General features: G+C 33.1%; 1 protein-coding gene across 2 annotated transcripts in view; it reads left to right on the top strand.

Annotated features, from left to right (window-relative positions):
- The first annotated feature begins 1,149 nt into the window (after positions 1 to 1,149).
- LOC101898788 (acyl-CoA Delta-9 desaturase) overlaps positions 1,150 to 23,622 on the top strand; it is a 31,369-nt gene continuing 8,896 nt past the window's right edge. Inside the window, exons 1-2 of one of the 2 annotated variants that reach the window (XM_011295002.3) lie at positions 1,150 to 1,465; positions 17,673 to 17,944. In XM_011295002.3, the coding sequence (XP_011293304.1) occupies positions 17,677 to 17,944 (268 nt within the window). In that variant the 5' untranslated portion in view covers positions 1,150 to 1,465; positions 17,673 to 17,676. Of the gene's footprint in view, positions 1,466 to 15,049; positions 15,079 to 17,672; positions 17,945 to 23,622 lie in introns of those variants that run through there. The other variant, XM_020037419.2, reaches the window with a different exon arrangement.

Here is a 23,622-nt window from a genome sequence, read left to right as displayed (position 1 = left end):
GCAAAGGGTCAAAGTTTTGAATAAGCAAAAGGATCATAAAATCCAAAATAAGCATTCGGTTCTCTTCAAATTACGCAAATCACAATATTTTTATTAATTCAAGGTCTTGTGTGAAAATCGCTCCACACCTTTTGGTAGCTCCCCCAAAAAGTGTCAAAATTTTGAGTATCCATGAAGCTCATAAAACGCGAAATTAACATCCGATTCCATTTAGACTTGGCACATTTCAATACTTCTTTAAACACAAGAACTGTTATAAAGTTGGTAGACATCGGACCATTCCTTCTGGTACCTCCGCCACAAAGGGTCAAAGTTTTGAATAAGCAAAACGATTATGAAATCCGAAATATGCCTCCGGTTCTCTTCACGGAATTTATGATTTCGAATAAAATTGGATATTAATTTTCAATATTTTTATCTGTATTAGATGAGGCATGAAAATGCAATATTTCGGTCGACTATATAAGGGCACATTAAAAATTATCAAATCGTCTTAGAATTTTACGCTGATCAATGAGCTGATCGATGAGCTACAAACGGAATGAGGAATTTAATATGTATGATTGAGGGTATAAAAGGTGCGATTTTTAGAAAGCAATGACTCAAAGATATTAGGAATGAGTTCATTCGAACTTAATGTCAAAAATTTTAATTCGCTAATGGCTGAGGTTCCGCGTCGCTTGTCCGCACTCTAGTCATATTTTAAGGTATGTATGCATGTGTGTGGTGAATACATACAGGAGTGTATTCGTATAAACGAATGCATTGACGTAGGTCTGCAAATCTTAATTTGCATTCTTTTTTTTTTTTTAAATAATATTTGCAAATCTCATCTAATCATGATTTAATTATGCTCATTACACTTATCTTGATGTAAGTATATAATTAAAATATTACATGAATACATAATAGGGTAAGGGTGAGAGATTTTCTACAATTCACACTTTATTGTCAAATTCGCAAAATTAAAGGAGTAATTAGTGGTAATTATAGGTTATAGGTAGCATCCATTAAAAGCTGAAGTGTGTGTGTGTATAATTCTGATTAGAATTAAATATATTTAAAAAAACAACAACAACAAAGATGAACCTTAAAATCTCTAGTTATGTTCCCATAACGTTGGCGGCCTACGTGTCCACAAACCACAAACTCTTTGGTTGAAGAAAGCCAGCCATTGACTGCCAAAATTAATGTGGAGAATATTTAATTAATTAAAATTAACTTCGTCGCCATTGTCGTTGTCAGGCGACAGCATCATCATCACCACAGGTCGGTCTGTCATTATGTTAATGCAACGCTTGATTTTCCTCAACTTTAGCCAGCCGCGAAGACATATTAGTTGGATGCTACAGCGGTCGACATTTATCAGTCGATTGAAATAAGTCGACAGCACAAGTTCAGTGCGTCGCTTTAAAACATCTGAAATAGCAGAAAAAAGTGTTTTTTATTATTATTATTAAACATTGTAAGTTGGCCAGAAAATAGTGGTGTGAAAGTGTGAGTGAGAGAGTGAGTGTGTGCGGTGCTAAGAAGTTAAGAGAGCCTTCAGGGTCAACACTGAAGACGCTATCAAAGTGTAAACCCAAAAATATGCCCGCCATGGACAATTTTAATTAAAGACCGAACAAAAAAAAAAAAAACAAAATAAACAAAGAGTTTTATTATTATTTTGCCACCTATGAATGCTGAGTGCGGGAATATTTAGTTGAAAATAAAAAAAAAAAACTAAAACAAAAACAAAAGCAAGGTGTTATAAAGCCATAAAAAATATGGAATTTAGTGAAATAATTTACAAAATAGTAAATTGTTTTGGAACAATACATATACATTGTGACATTTAAAAACCAATAAAGTCTGAAAGTCGGACGGGCCGACTTTATGATACCCTACATCACTTTGCTAATTTAGTAGAGCTCCACATAACAATTAAAAGTTTTTATGGGAGAATTCAATCATACAAGCTATGATAAGTTAAAGTTCAAAAGCATTTGTATCTTTTAAATTCGGACTTGTATTGCCCATTTGGTGCAAAATTAATTTGAAATCAGATAAAGATATATATGGGAGCTATATCCAAATCTGAACCGATCTCGATAAAATTTGGCAAAGATATTTCTGAGCTGTATTTGATATATTTCCCTGAATATCGTTGTTACGGAGTGCATATTACGGATGTAGGTAACAAATGTAACAAATCGGATGAACAATATATATGGAAGCTATAGCTATATCTGAACCGATCCTTACCAAATTTGACATACTAGTTTCTAGACTCAATTCGGTCGTAAGTGCCAAATTCCATTCCATTTGGACAAATATTAGACGTTTGGTGCACAATAAAAAGCAAATCGGACGAAGTTATGTATGGGAGCTATATCCAAATCTGAACCGATCTCGATAAAATTTAGCAAATGTATTTCTGAGCTGTATTTGATATATTTCCCCAATTATTGTTGTTGCAGAGTGCATATTACGGCTGAGGAGGACAAAAATAACAAATCGGATGAACAATATATATGGAAGCTATAGCTATATCTGAACCGATCCTCACCAAATTAGACATACTAGCTTCTAGACTCAATTCAGTCGTAAGTGCCAAATTCCATCCCATTTGGACAAATATTAGACGTTTGGTGCACAATAAAAGGCAAATCGGACGAAGTTATGTATGGGAGCTATGTCCAAATCTGGACCGATCCCGATAAAATTTAGCAAATGTATTTCTGAGCTGTATTTGATATATTTCCCCAAATATTGTTGTTGCAGAGTGCATATTACGGCTGAGGAGGACAAAAATAACAAATCGGATGAACAATATATAAGGGAGCTACAGCTATATCTGAACCGATTTCGATCAAATTTGGCATAATAATTTTGGTGTATATGCAAAATTCCATACAATTCGGGCTGATATTACACGTTTGGTGCACAATACAAGGCAAATCGGAGCTATATCTAAATTTTGACCGATTATCTCCAATTTCAATAGGGTCCTTGGGCCAAACAAATGATCTGTGCAAAATTTCATCTGGATCGGGCAATAAATGCGACCTGTACTTTGTTTACAAAAATACATGGACATGCATAAATCGACTCAAAATGTGATTCTCTGCAGATCATCAAAAGGAACTATGGGTCTATCTCGTTTCCTTTTGCCTGTTACTAACAAATGTACAAAGACATAATACCCTTACCACTATGTGGTGTAGGGTATAAAAATACAGTAAAAAATAAAATAAAAATTTTAGTGTGGAAAATCCATTCTCTGCAATTAACACCTATCAAATAAAGGCTAAATTGAGGATATGCCCTTATGTCTGTTTTAAGATATTTGAGTTATGCTCGCATTTCGATGGCATTAAAATTAATTTTTTATACCCTACACCACATAGTGGTAAGGGTACTATGTCTTTGTGCATTTGTTTGTAACATGGAGAAGAAAGCGAGATAGACCCATACCTACTTTTGAGGATATTCATAGAATCACTTTCTGAGTCGATTTATGCATGTCAGTCCGTCCATGAATTCTTGTGAAAAAAAATTCCGGTTGCATTTATTATTCGATTGAGATGAAATTTGTCAAACAATATTTGTTTGGTCCAAGGACGAACCCTCATGAAATTGGAGAAAATCGGTTCAAATTTAGATATAGCTCCCATATATATATATTCAACCGATTTTGGGGTTAATTGTGCACCAAATGGCTAATATAAGTCCAAATGACCGAAATTTTTGTACATCTGACCGAATTCAGTCTAGAAGCAAGTACATCTAATATAGATAAAATCGGTTCAGAATAGCTATAGCTCCCATATGTAAGTTCATCCCATTTGGTGTTGAAGTCCATCACATTCGTAATATGCATTCGACAACAATAATATTTGGTAGCAGATATCTTATAAAGCTCGGATATACCTTTACTAAATTTTATTTTGAACGGCTATGATTTGGATATAGCTTCCATATATATATATCCTTAATCCGATTTCCAGTTTATTGTACAAATAATGATTAATATCAGCCCAAATGGAGTGAATCTTAGGGTATATAGCATTTGATACGGCCAAAACGTGCCTAATCGAAATAACGATTTTAGACCCTAGGTCTCTTTGGACCAAATCCGCTTCAGGACATTTGGAGTCGATCTAGCGATGTCCGTCCTTCCCACCCGTCTGTCTGTCTGGCTGGTGCGCATGATAACTCTCGAAGGGAGCGTCCGATTTGGTCCAAACTAGAGTACATCGCAACATTATTATCAAACTTAGATCGATTTCGTAGATGCGCCATATAGGTGCACTCCTTCTGGTACCTCCCACACAAGAGGTAGAAATTAAAAAAAGGATTTTACTGCACAGAAAGAGCAAGGATAATCTGATTTTGTTCCAACTTTGCAAATCCCAATATTTCCATCAATGCTAGGATAGGTGTGAACATGGACAATATCGGTCCACTAAATCAAGTACCTCCCCAAGAAACGGTCAAAATTTTGAATAATTGTAACTCTTATAAATGTGATGTTCGTGTACGATTGTCTTCAAATTACACAAATCACAATATTTATACTATTCCAAGGTCTGGTGTGAAGATAGAATATAACGGTCCACGCCTTGTGGTACCTCCCACACAAAAGGTCGATTAAAAAAAATATTTTACTGCACCGAAAGAGATAGGATACTTCGATTTTGCTCCAACTTTACAAATCCTAATATTTCCATCAATGCTAGGTCAGGTGCAAAAATGGACAATATCGGTCCACTAAATCAAGTACCTCCCCCACAAAGGGTAAACATTGGGAATAATTATAACTCTGAAAAAATGTGATGTAAGAATCCGATTGTCTTCAAATTACACACATCACGATATTTATATTATTCCAAGGTCTAGTGTGAAGATAGAATATAACGGTCCATGCCTTCAGGTACCTCCCACATAAAGGGTTCAACATTTTGAATATCCATGAAAAGCTCTTAAAACGCGAATTTAAAATCCGATTCCATTCGGACTTGGCACATCTCAATATTTCTATCAACACAAGACCTGTTATAAAGAAGGTGAAAATCGAACCATTCCATCTGGTACCTCCCCCACAAAGGGTCAAAGTTTCGAATAACGATTATTCTACACATATCAAAATATTTTTATTAACTCAAGGTCTGGCGTAAAGATGGAATATATCGATCCACTGCTTCTGGTACCTTCCCCAAAAAAGGTCAACATTTTGAATATCCATGAAGCTCCTAAAACGCGAATTTAAAATCCATTAGGGTATGAGGACTATACCTACCCATACCCATTTTCAATACCAATGATTCTTGAAGTAATTCAAATGTCTGTACACATTTTCAATGGCCTATATTCAATGTGGCGAAATATATCTCAGAATATTTGGCGTCCCTTTGTATATGGTCATGGCTATGTGAAGATCTTAAGAACTTTGACTTAAGAACCCATAACACTTTCGGGGTCTTGATCTTCAAACTGAAGACTATCAAGTCCACTTGGAATTTTCCAAAACCCAAACTGGTAATTGGACAGCGAAATCGTAAAAAAAATTTGCACATACTTTAGAAAAATTGCGAAATTTGCCGAACATTTAAAATCTTGTTTTTTTTTGAACCAAAATTAATGATATTTTTATCTGGAACATATTAAGTATACAAGGTTCTTTTGTTCTGAAACTCGCAATGAAATTTAATCTAGAAAAATTCTCCCTTTGAAATTATTCCTCAAAAATCGAGTCTTTTTAGAGATATTGACTTGGATTGGAAATGTGTTGAAAAAGTGCGAAATTTGTCAAACATTAAATTTTTTTTTACCAAAATTAATGTTATTTTTACCTGGAACGTATTAAGTATACAAGGTTCTTTTGTTCAGAGACTCGCAATGAAATTTAATCTAGAAAAATTCTGTCTTTGAAATTATCTCCCAAAAATGGAGTCTTTTTTGGAGATATTGACCTGGAATGGAAATGTGTTAAATTAGCCGCTAAAAAACGTAAACATCTTAATCTTCTATTGTAATATAAAAATTTCGAATGTAATTTTCTTAAAAACTATTAAACCTAGATATATGATTTATTATGAGATTATTGCCGGAATTTTGTGTAGAATAACTCTTCCTTTGACACTTTCCGCCTAAAATTAAATTTTATGTTACTTTCATGCTTCGAGATAAAGAGGAGGAAAAATGGAGCAAAAAAATTAGAAAAATATTTTTGTGTTTTTTTTAAGCAACACTGAGGCACATAGAGATTTGTTTCGTTCGGAGACTCATAATGAAATTGGATTTGAAACATTTTTTCTTTTGACACTATCCCAAAAATAATTATTTTTTTGGGAGATTTTGACACAGTTATGAAACATTTCCAATTAACGGTCAAAAATGTAAACAAACAATTTCTACAAAAAAATGCTGAAATTTCCAATGCCATTTTTATGAAAAGTATTGTGCCTAGATATATAGTTTCTTTTGAGACTTATATTAAAATTTTATATAGAATATTTCTTCCTTTGACATTGTTTGTCTAAAACTTAGTTTCATATTGATTTCAGGCATCAACATGAAAAAAGAACAAAAAAAAAATTGTTGAAAAATGAGGAAATGTTTTTGTGTTTTTTTTTTTTTTTTGGCAAAATTGGTACAAATATTTAGTTGATATATAGTGTAAATATATATTTTATATCTTTGGCAATTTATAGTGAAATTTTACGTTAAACATTTTTGTCTTTGACAACATCTCCCTAAAATTATGTTTTATGGCACTTTTGTGCAAAAACTCAGATGAGCAAAAAAATCCAAAAAAAAATGGGAATTTTCACGTTTTTCAGCAAAATTGCTACAGATATTTTATTGATATATATTGAAAATTTAGATTTTATATATTTGGGGACTTATAGTGAAATTTTACATCGAATATTTTTGTCTTTAGCGTCATGTTCCTAAAAAGATGTTTTATGAAACTATTTGGCATAAACTCAGATGAACAATAAAATGCTTTAAAAAAAATTAGAAAATATATTAGTTTTTTTTCGGCAAAATTGGTACAGATATTTTATTGATATATATTGAAAATTTTGAATTTATATATTTGGCGACTTATAGTAAAATTTACGTAGAATATATTTGTCTTTGACATCATACCTCCAAAATGACGTTTTATGCAACTATTTTGAATAAATTCAGATGAACAAAAAATGCTATAAAAAAAAATTAGAAAATATTTTAGTTTTTTTTCGGCAAAATTGGTACAAATATTTTGCTGATATATAATCTAAATAGAGATTTTATTTCTTAGGAGACTTATAGTTAAATTTCATGTAGAATATTTTTTTCTTTTATATCACGTCCCTAAAATAACGTTTTATGAAATTATTTTGTAAAAAATGAGATGAACTAAAAAAATATGCTATCAAAAAAATTGAGAAATAGGTTTGTGTTTTTTTTTCGGCAAAATAGGTACAGATATTTCATTCATATATATTGAAAATTTAGATTTTATATATTTGGCGACTTATAGTAAAATATCGCGTAGAATATTTGTGTCCTTAACATCATGTCCCTAAAAAGATGTTTTATGAAACTATTTGGCAAAAAATAAGATGAACAAAAAAAAAAAATGCTATTAAAAAAATTAGGAAATATGTTTGTGTTTTTTCCGCAAAATTGGTACAGATATTTTGTAAATATATATTGAAAATTTAGATTTTATATATTTGGCGACTTATAGTGAAATTTTACGTAGAATATTTTTGTCTTTGGCATATTCCACCTAAAATGACGTTATATGAAACTATTTGGCATGAAATCAGACGAACAAGAAATATATATATAAAAATTGGGAAAAACGTTTGTGTTTTTCCGCAAAATTGGTACATATATTTAGTTGATATATATTGAAAATTTAGATTTTATATATTTGGTGACTTATAGTAAAATTTCGCGTAGAATATTTGTGTCTTTAACATCATGTCCCTAAAATGACGTTTTATGCAAATATTTTGCAAAAAAACATCAGATGAACAAAAAATTTATCAAAATTATTAGGAACCTCTTTTGAGTTTTTCTGCAAAATTGGTACAGATATTTTGTTGATATATAGTGTAAATATAGATTTTATGCCTTTGGCGACCTATGGTGAAATATTGCCAAGAATATTTTGGTCTTTGACATCATCCCCTCAAAATGGCGTTTTATGCAAATATTTTGCAAAAAATCAGATGAACAAAAAATGCTATCAAAAATATTAGGAACTTTTTTTGGGGGTTTTCTGGTAAAATTGGTACAGATATTTTGTTGATATATAATGGAAATATAGATTTTATACCTTTGGCGACCTACAGTGAAATTTTGCGAAGAATAATTTTGTCTTTGACATTTTTACGCTAAAATTATATTTTATGGCACAATTTTGCATAAACTCAGATAGAGTGTGATTTTAACCAAAAAAAACACTTTTTTTCCGATATCCGGCTTTTAGGCAAGTTTGGGTCTTCTAAATTCTATAGTAAAATATTTTTTTATCAGAGATATAATATTCGATTTCGTATAACTTTTCCCAATAACTATCATCACTAAAAATCTTTATCATACGATTATTTCGATGCATAACAATTTGTGGCTCAATATAAATCTCTTTTTTTATATGAAGAAATACCCAACGGGTCTCTCTAAACAAGGTTAAATGCCCGAATTTATGCAAATTTTGATAAATACATTTCGTTTTTCAAACATTTAATATAAATATGTATTTCCCCAATAATGAATGGCATTAACTGTTTCACGAAGCTGTTTCACATTGCCAGACTGACGATACCCATCGCTTCATTCATTGATCTTTGGAAATTAATGCAAAAATGATGGGTGATGGTGTCTGCTCGCACACACACACATACATACATACATATAAATATACAACAGTTTGAAGAGGTTTTTTTTTCAAATTTCAAACCACCACATTAGCGGCGTCATTGTCTATGCAGACAAAAGCTTTAGCTTCAGCTTGTAAGAAGCTCGCATGTGTCTGGCTGAAGTGGCCGTTAAATAGGTGCCTCACAAAAGAAACCTTTCCTCTGTTTTACATTTTATTATTCAATGTCAACATATCCCCCCCGTATCCCTCCACCGTTATCGTTATGGTTAAGCAATGTTCGCAACTTGTTTGAATGACCTCTATAGTTTTGGGTTTTAAGGTTTGGTCCATACGCATCGCTTCAGAGATCATGGCATAACCGCTCGGATTTACAAAGACAACAACAACAACAACAACAACACGTTTTTCTCTCTCTGGGAATTATGAAATTTACTTTCATTGAATCCACCTCCCCCCTCCCCTTTCTTCAATATGCCGAAATATCAACATACATATTCAAATCGACATAATACATTTGTCTAACGCCTCTCTTTCGGCAGGGTTATATCAGACAGAAAAAAAATCGAATAATTTAAACTCAAAAATTTGGACTTTGAGCGATTTTGAAATGAAACTATTGTTAAAAAAAAAAATTCAAAAACGAAAAAGAAACGCAAAAGATTTGTTAAATAATATTTATGTTCGAACTATGACAGATGAAAAAATAAAAATGTCCACACAAAGGCTAACACCGGCAGTCCGTTGACCCGTAACGAGTTAATCGATTTTCGCATAAATGTATAACGAAATTCATTACTCGTTTCTTTGAAGTTATATTCGCGATTCGGTTTCGATTTTGGATAAAATGTGTAGATCTTAATGACAAATCGGAGAAAATAGAGTTTCCCTGCTAACTTATGATTTTAAATATTTTTGGGCAAAATTTGATACAGATTTAATGCCGTGGATAATTGAATGCTATCTACTTCATACCCAAATAGCTTATTATTGTCCATAATCCAATAGGATATTATTAAAAGTTATAAAATCAATTTTCGAACTGATCCAGAGAAACTAAATGCATATTTATCATCTGTGGGCACCAACAAACCAGAAATGAAACATTAGAAGAAATGTTTTTTTTTTTTTGAAGATTTGTATCACAGTGTAATTTTATCAACCAACATTAAAAACACTGTTCGACAAAATTCAAAATTTTCAATAATAACGGAGAAAATCCAGCAGATTATGAAAGTAGAGAAAAAAGAATACACATGTATCGGCATTTTGAAAGTTTACATCAAAAAGTAACCAAACTAGAGGGGGCAAGTTCCCACCTCTTACCGAATTTTGGAAATTTTCGAATAAAGATTCCTCGGGAACCGTACATCTTAGTTATATAGAGTTTTCGGAAATATTGCAGTTTAAAATGTGAGGAATATTTTGGTGGACAATATTAACCCTCAAGCAATTTAACAAAGGGGTCTTTTTGGTACTTTTTATAAAATATGATTAAAAACTCCCTTTAAACGGAATCGTAGCAACTCAAAATTGTCCACAAAATTATTTGTCATAAAATTCTACTATAGGTCCTAGAAGGTATCAAAAGTCTAAATTATACCTAAGCACCTGGAATTCATAAATATTAAAAATACATTTTAGGGTTAAACCCATACTTTGTGTGAGTTTGTGCAAATATATCTAACAAAGCATAATTTTAGACGGATGATGTCAAAGACAAAAATATTCTTCATCAAATTATACTATAAGTTACCAGGGTATCTCTATTACCATTGTATATCAAAAAAAAATTGCATCAATGTTCAAAAAAAAAAAATATATATATTCCCTGATTTTTTGATAAATATTTCCTTTTGGATTTTTTCGAGTTGACGTCTGTAAGTAACATAACATTTCGGTTTAGACGGAATGTGTAAAAAGAACAAATATTCTACACAAAATTTGACTGTAAATCTCAGAATAAATCATATATCTAGTTTTTATGAAAACTACATTCCAAATTTATGCTCTCCTAGTGGGACTTTAAAATCGTACTCCCTTTGAGTTAGTGCAAAATAGTTCATAAAACATCATTTTAGGGGAATGGTGGTAAAGACAAAAATATTCTGCGTACAATTTCACCATAAGTCGCCAAATATATAAAATCTACATTTACATTATATATCAACAAAATTTGTATATCAATTTTACAGAAAAAAAAAACATAAAAATATTTCACATTGGAAATAAAAATACTGTTGGAGATGTTATATATTATGGATATCGATTTCTTTTGTTCAAAGACTCACAACGAAATTCGATTTGGAACACTTTTTCTTTTAAATCTGTTCAAAAAAATTAAGTTTATTGTGAGATTTTGAGTCAGTTTTGAATCATCTAAAATAAACGGTCAAAAATGTAAACAAATAATATCAATATAAAATAGAGACATTTCTAATGCCATTTTTTATAAAAGGTATTGAACTTAGATATAAAGTTCACTTTGAGACTTATAGTGAAATTTTGTGTAAAATATTTCACCCTTTGATAGTGTTTGTCTAAAACCAAGTTTCATATTACTTTCACGCATCAACATAAAAAAAAAATATTAGAAAAAAATATATATATTTTTTTTCGGCGTAATTGATACAGATATTTTGTAGATTTATAACGCTAATATAGATATAGATAGTTAAATTTTACATAAAACATTATTGTCTTTAGCAACATCCCCCTGAAATTATGTTTTATGGCACTATTTTGCAAAAAAAAAAAACAGATGAGCAAAAAAATTATCAATAAATTGAGAATTACTTTCGCGTTTTTCGACAAAATTAGTACAGAAATTTTTATATAATGTAAATATAGATTTTATATATTATATTTATAATAATATTTTATTTTATGTATTATATTATTTTATATATATCTTAAACATCATCTCCTTAAAATGACGTTTTATGGCACCATTTTGCTAAAACTCAGATGACCAGAAATATTATAAAAAAAATTGGGAATTATTTTCGCGTTTTTTTTTTTTTTTTTTTTTTTTTTTGCAAAAATTGGTACCGATATTTTGTTGTTATATAATGTAAATAAAAATTTTATATATTTGACGACTTATATTGAAATTTTACATAGAATATTTTTGTCTTTGACATCATCTCCCTAAAATGACGTTTTATGGCAATATTTTGCTAAAACTCAGATAACCAAAAAAAAATTATTTATTTATTTTTTTTTTTTTTTTTTTTTCGAAAATTTGTACCGATATTTTGTTATATAATGTGAGTATAAATTTTATATAATAGTTGACTTATAGTAAAATTTTGCAGAGAATATTTTTGTGTTTAACATCATCTCCCTAAAATGACGTTTTATGTAGCCATTTGGCAAACACTCAGATGAACAAAAAGAATTACAAATTGGGAATTGTTTTCGTTAAAATTGGTATAGATATTTTGTAGATATATAATGAAAAAAAGGTTTTAATTATTTACAAAAACTCTGATGAACAAAAAAAAAAAATAAAAACAAGTAAAAAAGAAGCTAAGTTCGGCCGGGCTGAACTTTAAATACCCTCTACCATTTGGAAGAAACTTCAAAAATTTCAAAAAAACTTCCGGAAACTACCACTTAAATGAAAACTTTTATATGGGGGATATACGAAAGCGTGAACCTTCATACGTATTTTTTTGTCATAGACTGTAGTAATGATTCCGAACTTCAAATACGAAATTCGCTAATATCATAAAAATACCGAATATAGGGAGGAACCGTTATTTTTGGGGCTATACGAAGACGAGGGCCTGCACAGACATTTTTCTGTCATTGGCTGTAGTATCCATTACGAACTTCAAATACGAAATTTGACGCAATTCCGGTGAATAATGTAGCGAAAATCCCGGAAATACCGAATATCTTGGGGTAGCGTTATATGGGTGTAATACAAAAACGTAGACCTATATAGATAATTCTCTTCCAGTAGGTAGAGTACTCACAGAGAACTCCTTTTATAGAATTTCAGACAATTCCATTAAAAAATGTGGCTAAAATCATCAAAATACCGAATGTCGGGAGGTGCAGTTATATGGGGGCTATATGATATCGTGGACCTATATAGACTATTCTTTTTCAGGGAGCAAAGTAGTCAGGAAGAACACCTTTTGTAGAATTTCAGACAATTCCATTGGAAAATGTGGCTAAAATCATCAAAATACCGAATATCGGGGGGTACCGTTATATGGGGGATTGACGATATCATGGACCTATATAGATAATTGTCTTTGCGGGGGTAAAGTACTCACAAAGAACTCCTTTTGGTAGAATTTCAGGCATTTCCGTTAAAAAATGTGGCTTAAATCATCAAAATATCGAATGCTGGGAGGTACAATTATATGGGGGATAGACGATATCGTGAACCTATATAGACAATTCTTCTTCAGGGAGCAAATTAGTCACGGAGAACACCTTTTGTAGAATTTCAGACAATTCCAATGGAAAATGTGGCTAAAATCATCAAAATACCGAATATCGGGGGGTACCGTTATATGGGGGATAGACGATATCGTGGACCTATATAGACAGTTCTTTTTCAGGAAGCAAAGTTGTCACGAAGAACTCCATTTGTAGAATTTCAGACAATTCCGTTTGAAAATGTGGCTAAAGTCATCAAAATACCGAATGTCGGGAGGTACATTTATATGGGGGCTATACGATATCGTGGACCTATATAAACAATTCACTTCCAAGGGGTAAAGTTCTCAGAGGAAACTCCTTGTGTGGATTTTCAGAGAATTCCATTGAAAAATGTGGTAAAAATTATCAAAATGCCGAATATAGGGAGGTAGAGTTATATGGGGGCCATACGATATCGTGGACCGATATAGCCCATTTTTGAACTTGACCTGCCTGCAGACAAAAGACAGATCTGTGCAAAATGTTAGCTTCCTATCTTTATTGGTTTTGACTCCAGCGTGATTACAACCAAATTATAGACGGACGGACGAAGGGGGCTAAATCGTCTTAGAATTTTACGCTGATCAAGAATATATATACTTTGTTGGGTCTAAAATTATTATTTTGATGAATTACAAACGGATCGACGAATTTAATATACCCTCCATACTATGTATGGTGGATGGTATAATAAGCTAAGATTGACAGCAATGGTATATATCAGTAGGTCTTAGGTACTAATTTGATTTCGTCGCAAATTTACCGATAAATTTCGTTAATTACCTAAATTATAAGCATTTTTTTGTCGGTAACTAAAAAAATAAATTAAAGCATTCCACTACTGGAGAATCTTATCCAAAGTTAAGAGTAATGCTATCCACTGAAATTTATTCTAAAAAAACCTTTGATAATTTTTTTGTTTTCTGAATTATTCTATCAAAACCAGTGGTTAATTTTTTTTTAATTCTTCAATATTTGTCTTATTTAGTCATGAAGTATTATTTTGGTATCTCAAAAGCTGAGTAAAATACCATAAATATATTTAAGACATATTTTCACATACCACCCTTACCTCATGTCAAGCAAATATGTCAAAGCTTGAGACATAGAAAATGCTCTATAAACACGTATTCTCTCCCATTGATGGTATTAAGAAGCATTCACAATTTGACAATAGTAGGTATTGGCAAATGTGTGTCAACATGACAACCGAACCATCCCGGTTATAACGACAAAGGTGGGCAATTAATTGCGGAATTTTTTGATGAACGCCATGTACACAAATTATGATAGGCCTCGGATGGCTGGATGGGTAGTTTTATTAGTATTGAATAATTGAAAAATTTGTAATTTTAATTAAATTAGTTATTGCACCTTCTGTGTATCTGCAAAACACACATGTTTACCTTTGACCAAGCATCACGTCCACGGATTATGACAAATGACAATGACAGCAGCAATTCAAGATAATAACAACAAACCATAACGACCCCCAACAGATAATTTTGGTCAACTCGAATCTTTCATGAAGCGTAACTGGTGTGCTTTTTTCGAAAAGAAATGGCATAACACCCATACCAATGTATGCCATAATTATGTCCATTTGCTAATGACACTGACTTTAATTACGATTCGGTGGAATAGCATCTCCTCCACCTATCATCACCCTTTGGCTGAGATGTCTCATCATTCTGTAGTTTACATTGTTGTTATTTAGTTGACACTTGATCTTTGTTGTGCCCGGACGTCTCAAAAAAAATGGGTTGCGAAAAGTGAGTTTGCATTTTCAAAGTGAACTTCTGCTGTTGTGTAATTAAGTTACGCTGTTGTCGAAATTATCGACAACAAAAGTGCTTAGTAAATAGTTTAATGTGTCCAGAACAGTTTTGTAAAAGATAAACAATATTTTTTTCAATTTGAAAACAAAAATACTGAGAATGCATCAGAGTCAGCATAAATTTCAATATCACATGTCACCAATGACGTCAAGTAACTGAAAAGGGGGAGAAATGTTCTTGGAATTTGAATTAAAAATGAATAAAGTCTAGAATCTCACGAACTAATAAAACCGCATAGAATTTTCATCAATATTAAGAAATGTTTACGATTGGAAAATATGGGTAAATCCAAATACTTGTATTTGGATAGGCTAGATCAATGGAAGGAACGCAATTGGTTATACCCTACAGCATATAGTGGTAAGGGTATTATGTCATTGTGCATTTGTTTGTAACAGGGAGAAGGGAGCGAGATAGACCCATAGATACTTTTGAGGATCTTCATAGAATCACTTTCTGAGTCGATTTATGCATGTCCGTCCGTCTGTCCATGTATTCTTGTGAACAATATACAGGTCGCATTTATTATCCGATTGAGATGAAATTTTCCAAACAATATTTGTTTGGCCCAAGGACGAATCCTATTGAAATTGGAGATAATCGGATCAGATTTGTATATAACACCCATATATACCTTCAACCGATTTCGGGTTAATTGTGCGCCAAATGAACAATATAAGTCCAAATGACCTAAATTTTGGCACATCCGACTGAATTCAGCCTAGAAGCAAGTAAATCAAATTTGGTGAAAATCGGTTCACATAGAGCTATAGCTCCCATATATATGTTTCATCCGATTTATGGGTTTAAGTGCCTCACATGCGCAATATGCATTCCACAAGAATGATATTTGGTACCGGGCATCAGATACAGCTCTGAAATAAGTGTATTAAATTTTGTCAATATCGGTTCAGATTTGGATATAGCTCCCATATATATCTTCAACCGATTTCGGGTTAATTGTACACCAAATAGCCAATATCAGTCCAAATGATCTGAATTTTGGCACATCCAACCGAATTCCGTCTAGAAGCAAGTACTTCAAATTTGGTGTAAATCGCTTCAGATATAGCTATAGCTCCCATATATATGTTTTATCCGATTTTGAGTTTAAGTCCCTCACACGCGTAATATGCGCTCCACAACAATGATCTTTGGTACCGGACATCAGATACAGCTCTGAAATAAATGTATCAAATTTTGTCAATATCGGTTCAGATTTGGATATAGCTCCCACATACATCTTCTATCGATTTCGGGTTAATTGTGTACCAAATAGCCACTATCAGTCCAAATTACCTGAATTTTGGCACATCCGACCGAATTCAGCCTGGAAGCAAGTACATTAAATTTGGTGAAAATCGGTTCAGATATAGCTATAGCTCCCATATATATGTTTCATCCGATTTGATTTTTAAGTCCCTCACATTCGTAATATGCATTCGACAACAATGATATTCAGTACAAGATATCTTATAGAGCTCAGAAATACCTACCTTTACCAAATATTATCGAGGAAGGCTAGCATGTGGATATAGCTCCCATATATATCCTTAATCCGATTTCAGGTTTATTGTGTAAATAATGGCTAATATCAATCCAAATGGAGTAAATTTCGGACGTACGTTTCTATTTTGCAAACTCGGCTCCGATATATATTTATTTTAATATAATCCTTCTCGAAGTGATATCATAGCAATGTTATTTGGTATAAAAGATTAAAATGTCTGCGTCAAATTTAGTGACAATCGATTCAGAATTGGATATGCCTCCCATATATTAGTTCCCTCTGAAATCAAACTAGAACTGCTCTTAAGCCAAAAATTGATAGGTGGTATGATCTACTTCAAATAAATTCTTTTGTTATGGGAACTCTACTAAATACGCACAGTCGCGTAGGGTATCATATAGTCGGCCCCGCCCGACTTTTGACTTTTCCTTACTGTTTTTTTTTTTTATTATATATTGGAGTGTCAAGGTGTTCTCTTCTATGATAGCAAGTTTCCCTAATATGAGAACAACTTACGTGGCAGTCTATGTCCTCATAAGTCTATGAAGTGGGTGCCAACATGATAACAATACAACTAGAGCTCAATATATATTAGTTTTTACAAGACATAAATTGAAATCACGTATATTTTTATATTTTACACATTTTTCAAGGACCTAGCTAAAGGTATAGTGAATTATTTCTCCAAGATCTATAACTCCTCAAAATTCTAGAAACACTCGCAACACTTCTTGAATAACTATTCGTGTTCTTGCGCACCGTATTTTATTTGATATAGACTGTGTTAATTTTGGTTTTATTTGATGCGTCTGAGTTGTATTTCAATGCGCCTGAAAGTATGCTTTAAGAAAATGGCGGTAAAGGCGTAATTTCATTATAAATAGCTGTAGCAAAACAGAAATGCATTTTACATCAATAAATGCATTCGAATTAAAATAGATAATTAATTGTGTAATTAAATATATGTTATAAACAATTTTATTAATTATAGATTCTTCTTGTTTTCATTTTATTCCAGCAAAATGCCACCAAACGCCACAACCACTGTAAACGAAAATGAACCCATAATTAATGTGTTCGAAAATACTGCAACCGGAGTTTTGTCCGAACAGGAGGCTGAAACCATTGATGGCGGTTTGGCCAAAAATATTGAAAAATGCAAAAAGGCCGAAGAACGTAAATTGGAAATAGTATGGATCAATGTCATCGGTTTTGTCTATGTGTATGGTGCCTCGTTTTATGGTATCTATTTGATGTGCACCTCAGCGAAATGGCAAACTAATATTATGGGTGAGTACAAAAAGTGGTTCCCAAAAGTGGTTCGAAGTTCAAATAGCAAATTTCAAAGTTACATCAAAATACCGAATATCGTTAGGTTCAGTTCAATGGGGGGCTATATGGAAATGTGAGGCCATATAGATTAGAGAAGATAGTAGCTAATGTCGAAACTAAATACCAAATTTGAAATAATTCCTTAAACAATGTCGCTACAATCATTAAAATATCGATTACAAGGAGGTTCCGTTATATGGATGTAATACTCAGTGTATGTAGTACCCGTTACGAAGACGTGGACTTGTGTGGGAGTTTTCTTTTGTCAGTGGAGGTAGTAACTATTGCGAAGACGTGGACTTGCCTGAACCTTTTTTTTTTAAAGGAGGGTAGTACCCATTGCCAAGACGTGGAATTGTATGGGACTTTACTGTCATTGGAGGTAGTACCCATTGTGAAGACGTGGACTTGCATAGGACTTTTTTGTCAGTGCAGGTAGTACCCATTTTGAAGACGTGGATTTGTATAGGACTTTTTTTGTTAGTGCAGGTCGTACCCATTGTGAAAGCGTGGACTTTTATAGAACTTTTTTTTGAGATAGTACCCATTGCAAGACGTGGATTTGTATAGGACTTTTTTTTGTTAGTGCAGGTCGTTCCCATTGTGAAAGCGTGGACTTGAGATAGTACCCATTGCAAGACGTGGATTTGTATAGGACTTTTTTTTGTTAGTGCAGGTCGTACCCATTGTAAAAGCGTGGACTTTTATAGAACTTTTTTTGGAGGTAGTACACATTGCAAGACGTAGATTTGTATGGGATTTTTTATTTTATTAGTGGAGGTAGAACCTATTGCGAAGATGTGGACGTTCTGGGAATACAAGCTTCTGGTTTACAGCAAATCTTGTTAAAATTGTATCTGAAATATCTTAAATTTCCCGGTAAGGTTTTATGGGGGCATTATCAGCAAGTTCGGTTTAAAACTTTTATTAAAGCACCGAAAATACCTTAAATACACCGTTACAGTTATCTGGGAGCTGTAATGTTCACGACCAAATCGCGATGCTATATTTGAGAAAAATGTCTCTGTTTGTGCACCATAGAATTTAGAGTGGCGAAGGACTGCGGGAGCCTTCTTTTGCTAGCACTAGCCGGGTGGGGGGTTCAGGTCCTATCCTCTCTAAACCTTGTTGTCATTACATGAATTAATTTTGTTTCAGACTCCCTTTTTTTTTGTTGAAATACATAAAAATTTTATAAAATTAGATTGTGATCAGGCTGCTGAAAAAGTAAAACGGATTAAGAATATAATGAATTCGGGGATATTTTCACATAGTTCTAAATTAAAACACTTCCAGATGTTGTTGGAAGAAAGTGCCTCGCAACCCACACCTACCGTCGTTCTTCATGGCACCAAAATTCTTTACAAAGAACCCCCAAGTTTAGCTAACTCCTTTCTTTTTATGACCCCATCATCTGAGATGAAAACATCTTTAAATAATTTAGTTCATCATAGTAATTGTACTTACAAATTTATTCAAGGCATTAATTTTAATGATCATTATAGAAAATATTAGAAATATATATAAAATTCATTGACAATAGCTTATATATGGAATTAATCTATCCGAGGAATAATAAACCTAATAAAAGTTTTACTATTGGTTAACTAAAAAAACATAACAAAAGTGTCTGTATTCAAACGCACAACCTATTGTGCATAAAGAAGAACCAAATGTGTAAATATGTAATAATGTGTATTGCTTCGCTATAGCAAAACAAACAAAAAGTCTGAATTATTTAATTCCTATCGTGAATGGTTAAGCATAATGTTGGAGAACGCACAAAACAGACAGAGCAAGATCATAATCATATATTGATAATGATAATTATCTTTCCTGTTTTATCTTATTATAAGATTCCCAACAATTAAAGAGAGCAAGATGATCTTCATTACTAGTGAATAATGATGATTACCTTGCCTGCTTTCACTCACTACAAAATTCAAAGCCAAGCAAATCAATGCAATTGATTGGATAATAAATAAATAGTTTTTTTATAATTTCTATTTTTCATGTACTCACGTATGTTAAATGGATAGCATAAAACTCACCAACAAATTCGATGATCAGCATGAAGGCCTCCACGTTGTCGTTGATGTTGTTGCTGGAATTTCTTTTTTTTTTTTTTGACGTACTTTAGGGTGGGATGAAAATTATTGCATTGATTTAATCTTTATACCGCAAAAATGGCGGTCGCAATAAGAAAGCACGCGAAATACATTTTTTTAGATTATTGATGTTGGATAAAGATTTCTTAATTATTATGCCACATTAATAGTTACGTTAATTCCTTTTGTTTGTTTTGTTTTTTTTTTTTTAGTTTATGCTTATTTTATAAGGTAGCTGCAATGCACATGGTAAATCAAGTTTTAATTCAGCTTCAATAGTAATTTGCCCTTCATAGCGTACAGTTTCTCGGTTCTTCGAGAGTGATGAAATAGCAGGAATGGTGGTCAGGCTCTTCGTTTGGAAAACTGCCTTCGTTTATTGACTTTTGCTTTAGTTTCATCTGTTATGGGCAAATGCTCTTTGAGAAAATACATTTAATGGGAATTTCGAACATATAGGCAGCAGTTTCTTCGATTTGGGGTTACATATCGATTTCCATGGTGATTTGCGCTTTAGTGTTCTTTGGAAAAAACGGGATTCCCAGGCCGTCACTGCCCTGTGGGTAGCCACATCTTGGGTAGACCAGAACTCCCTTTTTCGTCACTTTAGGAATTCCTTTCTTTATTAAATAGCCGTTTGATTCTAATAAAAAAATCACGTGATCCAAAAATAAGGTTTGGTGAACGCTAGTAGAAAATTTATGTATCAGCATAATGAAAAAAAAATCATATTTTTTTAATGACGGAATTACCTTTTAATAAAAATTACAGCCGAGGGTATATATTAAACAGATATCAAAACGATTTATGCTACGAATGCCAAAATATAATTTTCGATCGGCTTGATAAAACTGGATATTTTGCAAGGGTGTTTTACCCTTGTCACTAAATTTGAAACTTGCCAAAGGAACGTAGTTTTCTCTTTGAAATCCAAAAATGAAAAGGAAGTTAAAGATGCAGAATACCAGAAAAAACTGGTGACGCTATGTAGAGCACTATCGATTAACACTATAATAATTCTTTTATCGAGCGTACTATTTTTATAGCATAGGGACGAAATTTATTACCGGTATACAAAACACATATGTGACTGTATGGAAATGAACTATTTTATTTCACTTGAGTATATATCACAGACCTTTCTTTTTTAACCATCCCAATATTCATGTTTTCCAGACTGAGTTGCTAAAAGAATTGTTTTCAATTGTAATGCTGCACAAAAATCCAGTTTCGCCTAATTGATAAAAGCACGGCCAACAACTGATGTTTGAAAAAGAATTTATGTAAGATCAAAAATAAAGCAAAAGAAACGCAAAGGCAATGGGCAAACGTTGAACAGCAACAAAGACTTGATCTGCAATTGAGAGGCTAATGTTTGTTTGTTTGTCTGTAAAGTCTCATAAAAGCATGATCAGTAACAGGTTTATGTAATAAGAATGTGACATTGAAATGTTATAATTGATGTACATATTGATACTGTTAACATTGCAATGTTATGACTGACTTACAACTGCTGTAATAAAAAAATGTAACTTTGATAGCCTATACACTGAAGTACCGAAGTATTCAGCATGTAATATTTTTTTTTTTAACTCAAAAGGCGACATTACAAACCGGGTTATTTACAAGACATTCGCAGAAAATAAACAGGAAAAGGCCTTTAACATTTGATGTCTTTGGCATGGAAGGTACCGACCACTTTGCCCTTCATGTCTTCCAAAAGATAATAGTGGCTTCCAAGCTTCTCCCGGATTATTGCTTTAACAAAAAGTGGGGCCAATTTGGCATTATAATTCTTTTCAAGGCTACTCTGACTAAAATTCCTCCTGTAGACATGTTGCCCTACATTGAACGTTTGCTGTCTGGTGCGTAAATTGTATTGTGCTTGGTTAATTTTAAATGCCTCTTTAATCCTCTTTTGAAGATTAATCCTTAACAACTGCAATTGATCATCACGACATAAAGATGTGGTGGGTTCATTTAACAATCTGAGGTTTCGAAGCAAGGAATAAGTTGAGCCATGGGTAGCCATGTCAAAACCGAACAAGGCATGGTAAGGGGTACAATGAATGGATTGATGTATGGAGTTACGCAAAGCGCAACTAATATAACTTAAATTTCGATCCCATTCCTTTTGATCGTTTTTGAGAAATGTCCTTATACCCGCAATGAGTGACCGGTTTACTCTTTCGGAGGCGTTGGCCTGAGGTGAATATAGAGCCGTGTAGATGTGATTACTACCATAGCTAGTGAAGAAGGCATTCAATTCATTTGCCTTGAACTGACTGCCATTGTCACTAACTATGGTCTCTGGGACTCCATAGGTGTGGAAAATATCCGATTGCAGGAATTCTTGAACAGCTGAGGATGTAAATTTACGCAAGGGACATATCCAGTGGAATTTGGTGAGATGGTCCAGAATTATCAATAACCCTATATACCCTGATTTACTCCTTGGATATGGTCCTAGTAGGTCTATATATAGACGTTGAAATGGACGTGTGGAGACTATTTGGTGTACCATTGGGGGTTTCATAATCATATTAGGGGATTTAGTGGTTTTGCAAATCTCACAATTTCCCACATAGTCCCTTACATCTTTAACCATACCTGGCCAATAAAAATATCGTTTTACCAAATTAAGGGTTTTGCTCATTCCCCCATGGACAGAAACTGGGGAATCATGAGCCCTTGAGACTACGTCCTTTCTGAGACGATCTGGAATCCACAATTTCCACGCTTGTTGCTGCTGTTCCTCTGAACCTGAATAGTGTTCCGTCCTATAATATACATAGTCGTCAACTACTCTTAAATCCGGAAACTTAGATTGATTACTAGTAACCTTATCTTTCAAATCTAAATATTCTTTATCTTGAAAACATGGAGAACTCAGATTTATTTCAGGTGATATGACGTCAATGCTCCCAACTTCTTCGCACGGGATCCTGGATAACGCATCAGGAACCACGTGATCTTTTCCCTTTCTGTGACTGATGCTAAATTTATATGGTTGAAGTTTGAAAACCCAGCGGGCTAGTCGCCCACTTAGATCAGACTGACGCATCAACCACAGCAAGCTGGAATGGTCGGTGACTACCTCAAACTCTTGAAGTTCAAGGTAGCACCTAAATTTCTTGATCGCTTCAACGGCAGCCAGGCATTCACGTTCAGTAACGCTGTAGTTGCGCTGGGCCGTTGTAAGTTTTTTGCTCATGAAAGCAATTGGTTTCTCCTGATCATTCTCATCCAACTGCACAAGGACAGCACCGATGCCGAAGTCACTTGCGTCGCAGTGGAGGTAAAATTTTTTACTAAAATCCGGATTCGACAATATTGGAGCTGATGTTAGAATCTTTTTTAGTGTTTCGAAGGCTATCTGTGCTTCCGGTGTCCATTGGAATTTCTTCTTGCTTTTAAGGACTTCAGTGATAGGGAAAGTCTGTGTGGAAAAATCTTTGACGAAACGTCTGTACCAACCAGTTATTCCTAAAAATCCACGGACTTGCCGTAAATTTTTTGGAACTGGCC

This window comes from Musca domestica, unplaced genomic scaffold (assembly GCF_030504385.1).
Source record: "Musca domestica strain aabys unplaced genomic scaffold, Musca_domestica.polishedcontigs.V.1.1 1, whole genome shotgun sequence".
Lineage (NCBI taxonomy): Eukaryota > Metazoa > Arthropoda > Insecta > Diptera > Muscidae > Musca > Musca domestica.
Note: the sequence above shows the minus strand (reverse complement) of the source record. Positions and strands in the feature narration are given on the sequence as shown.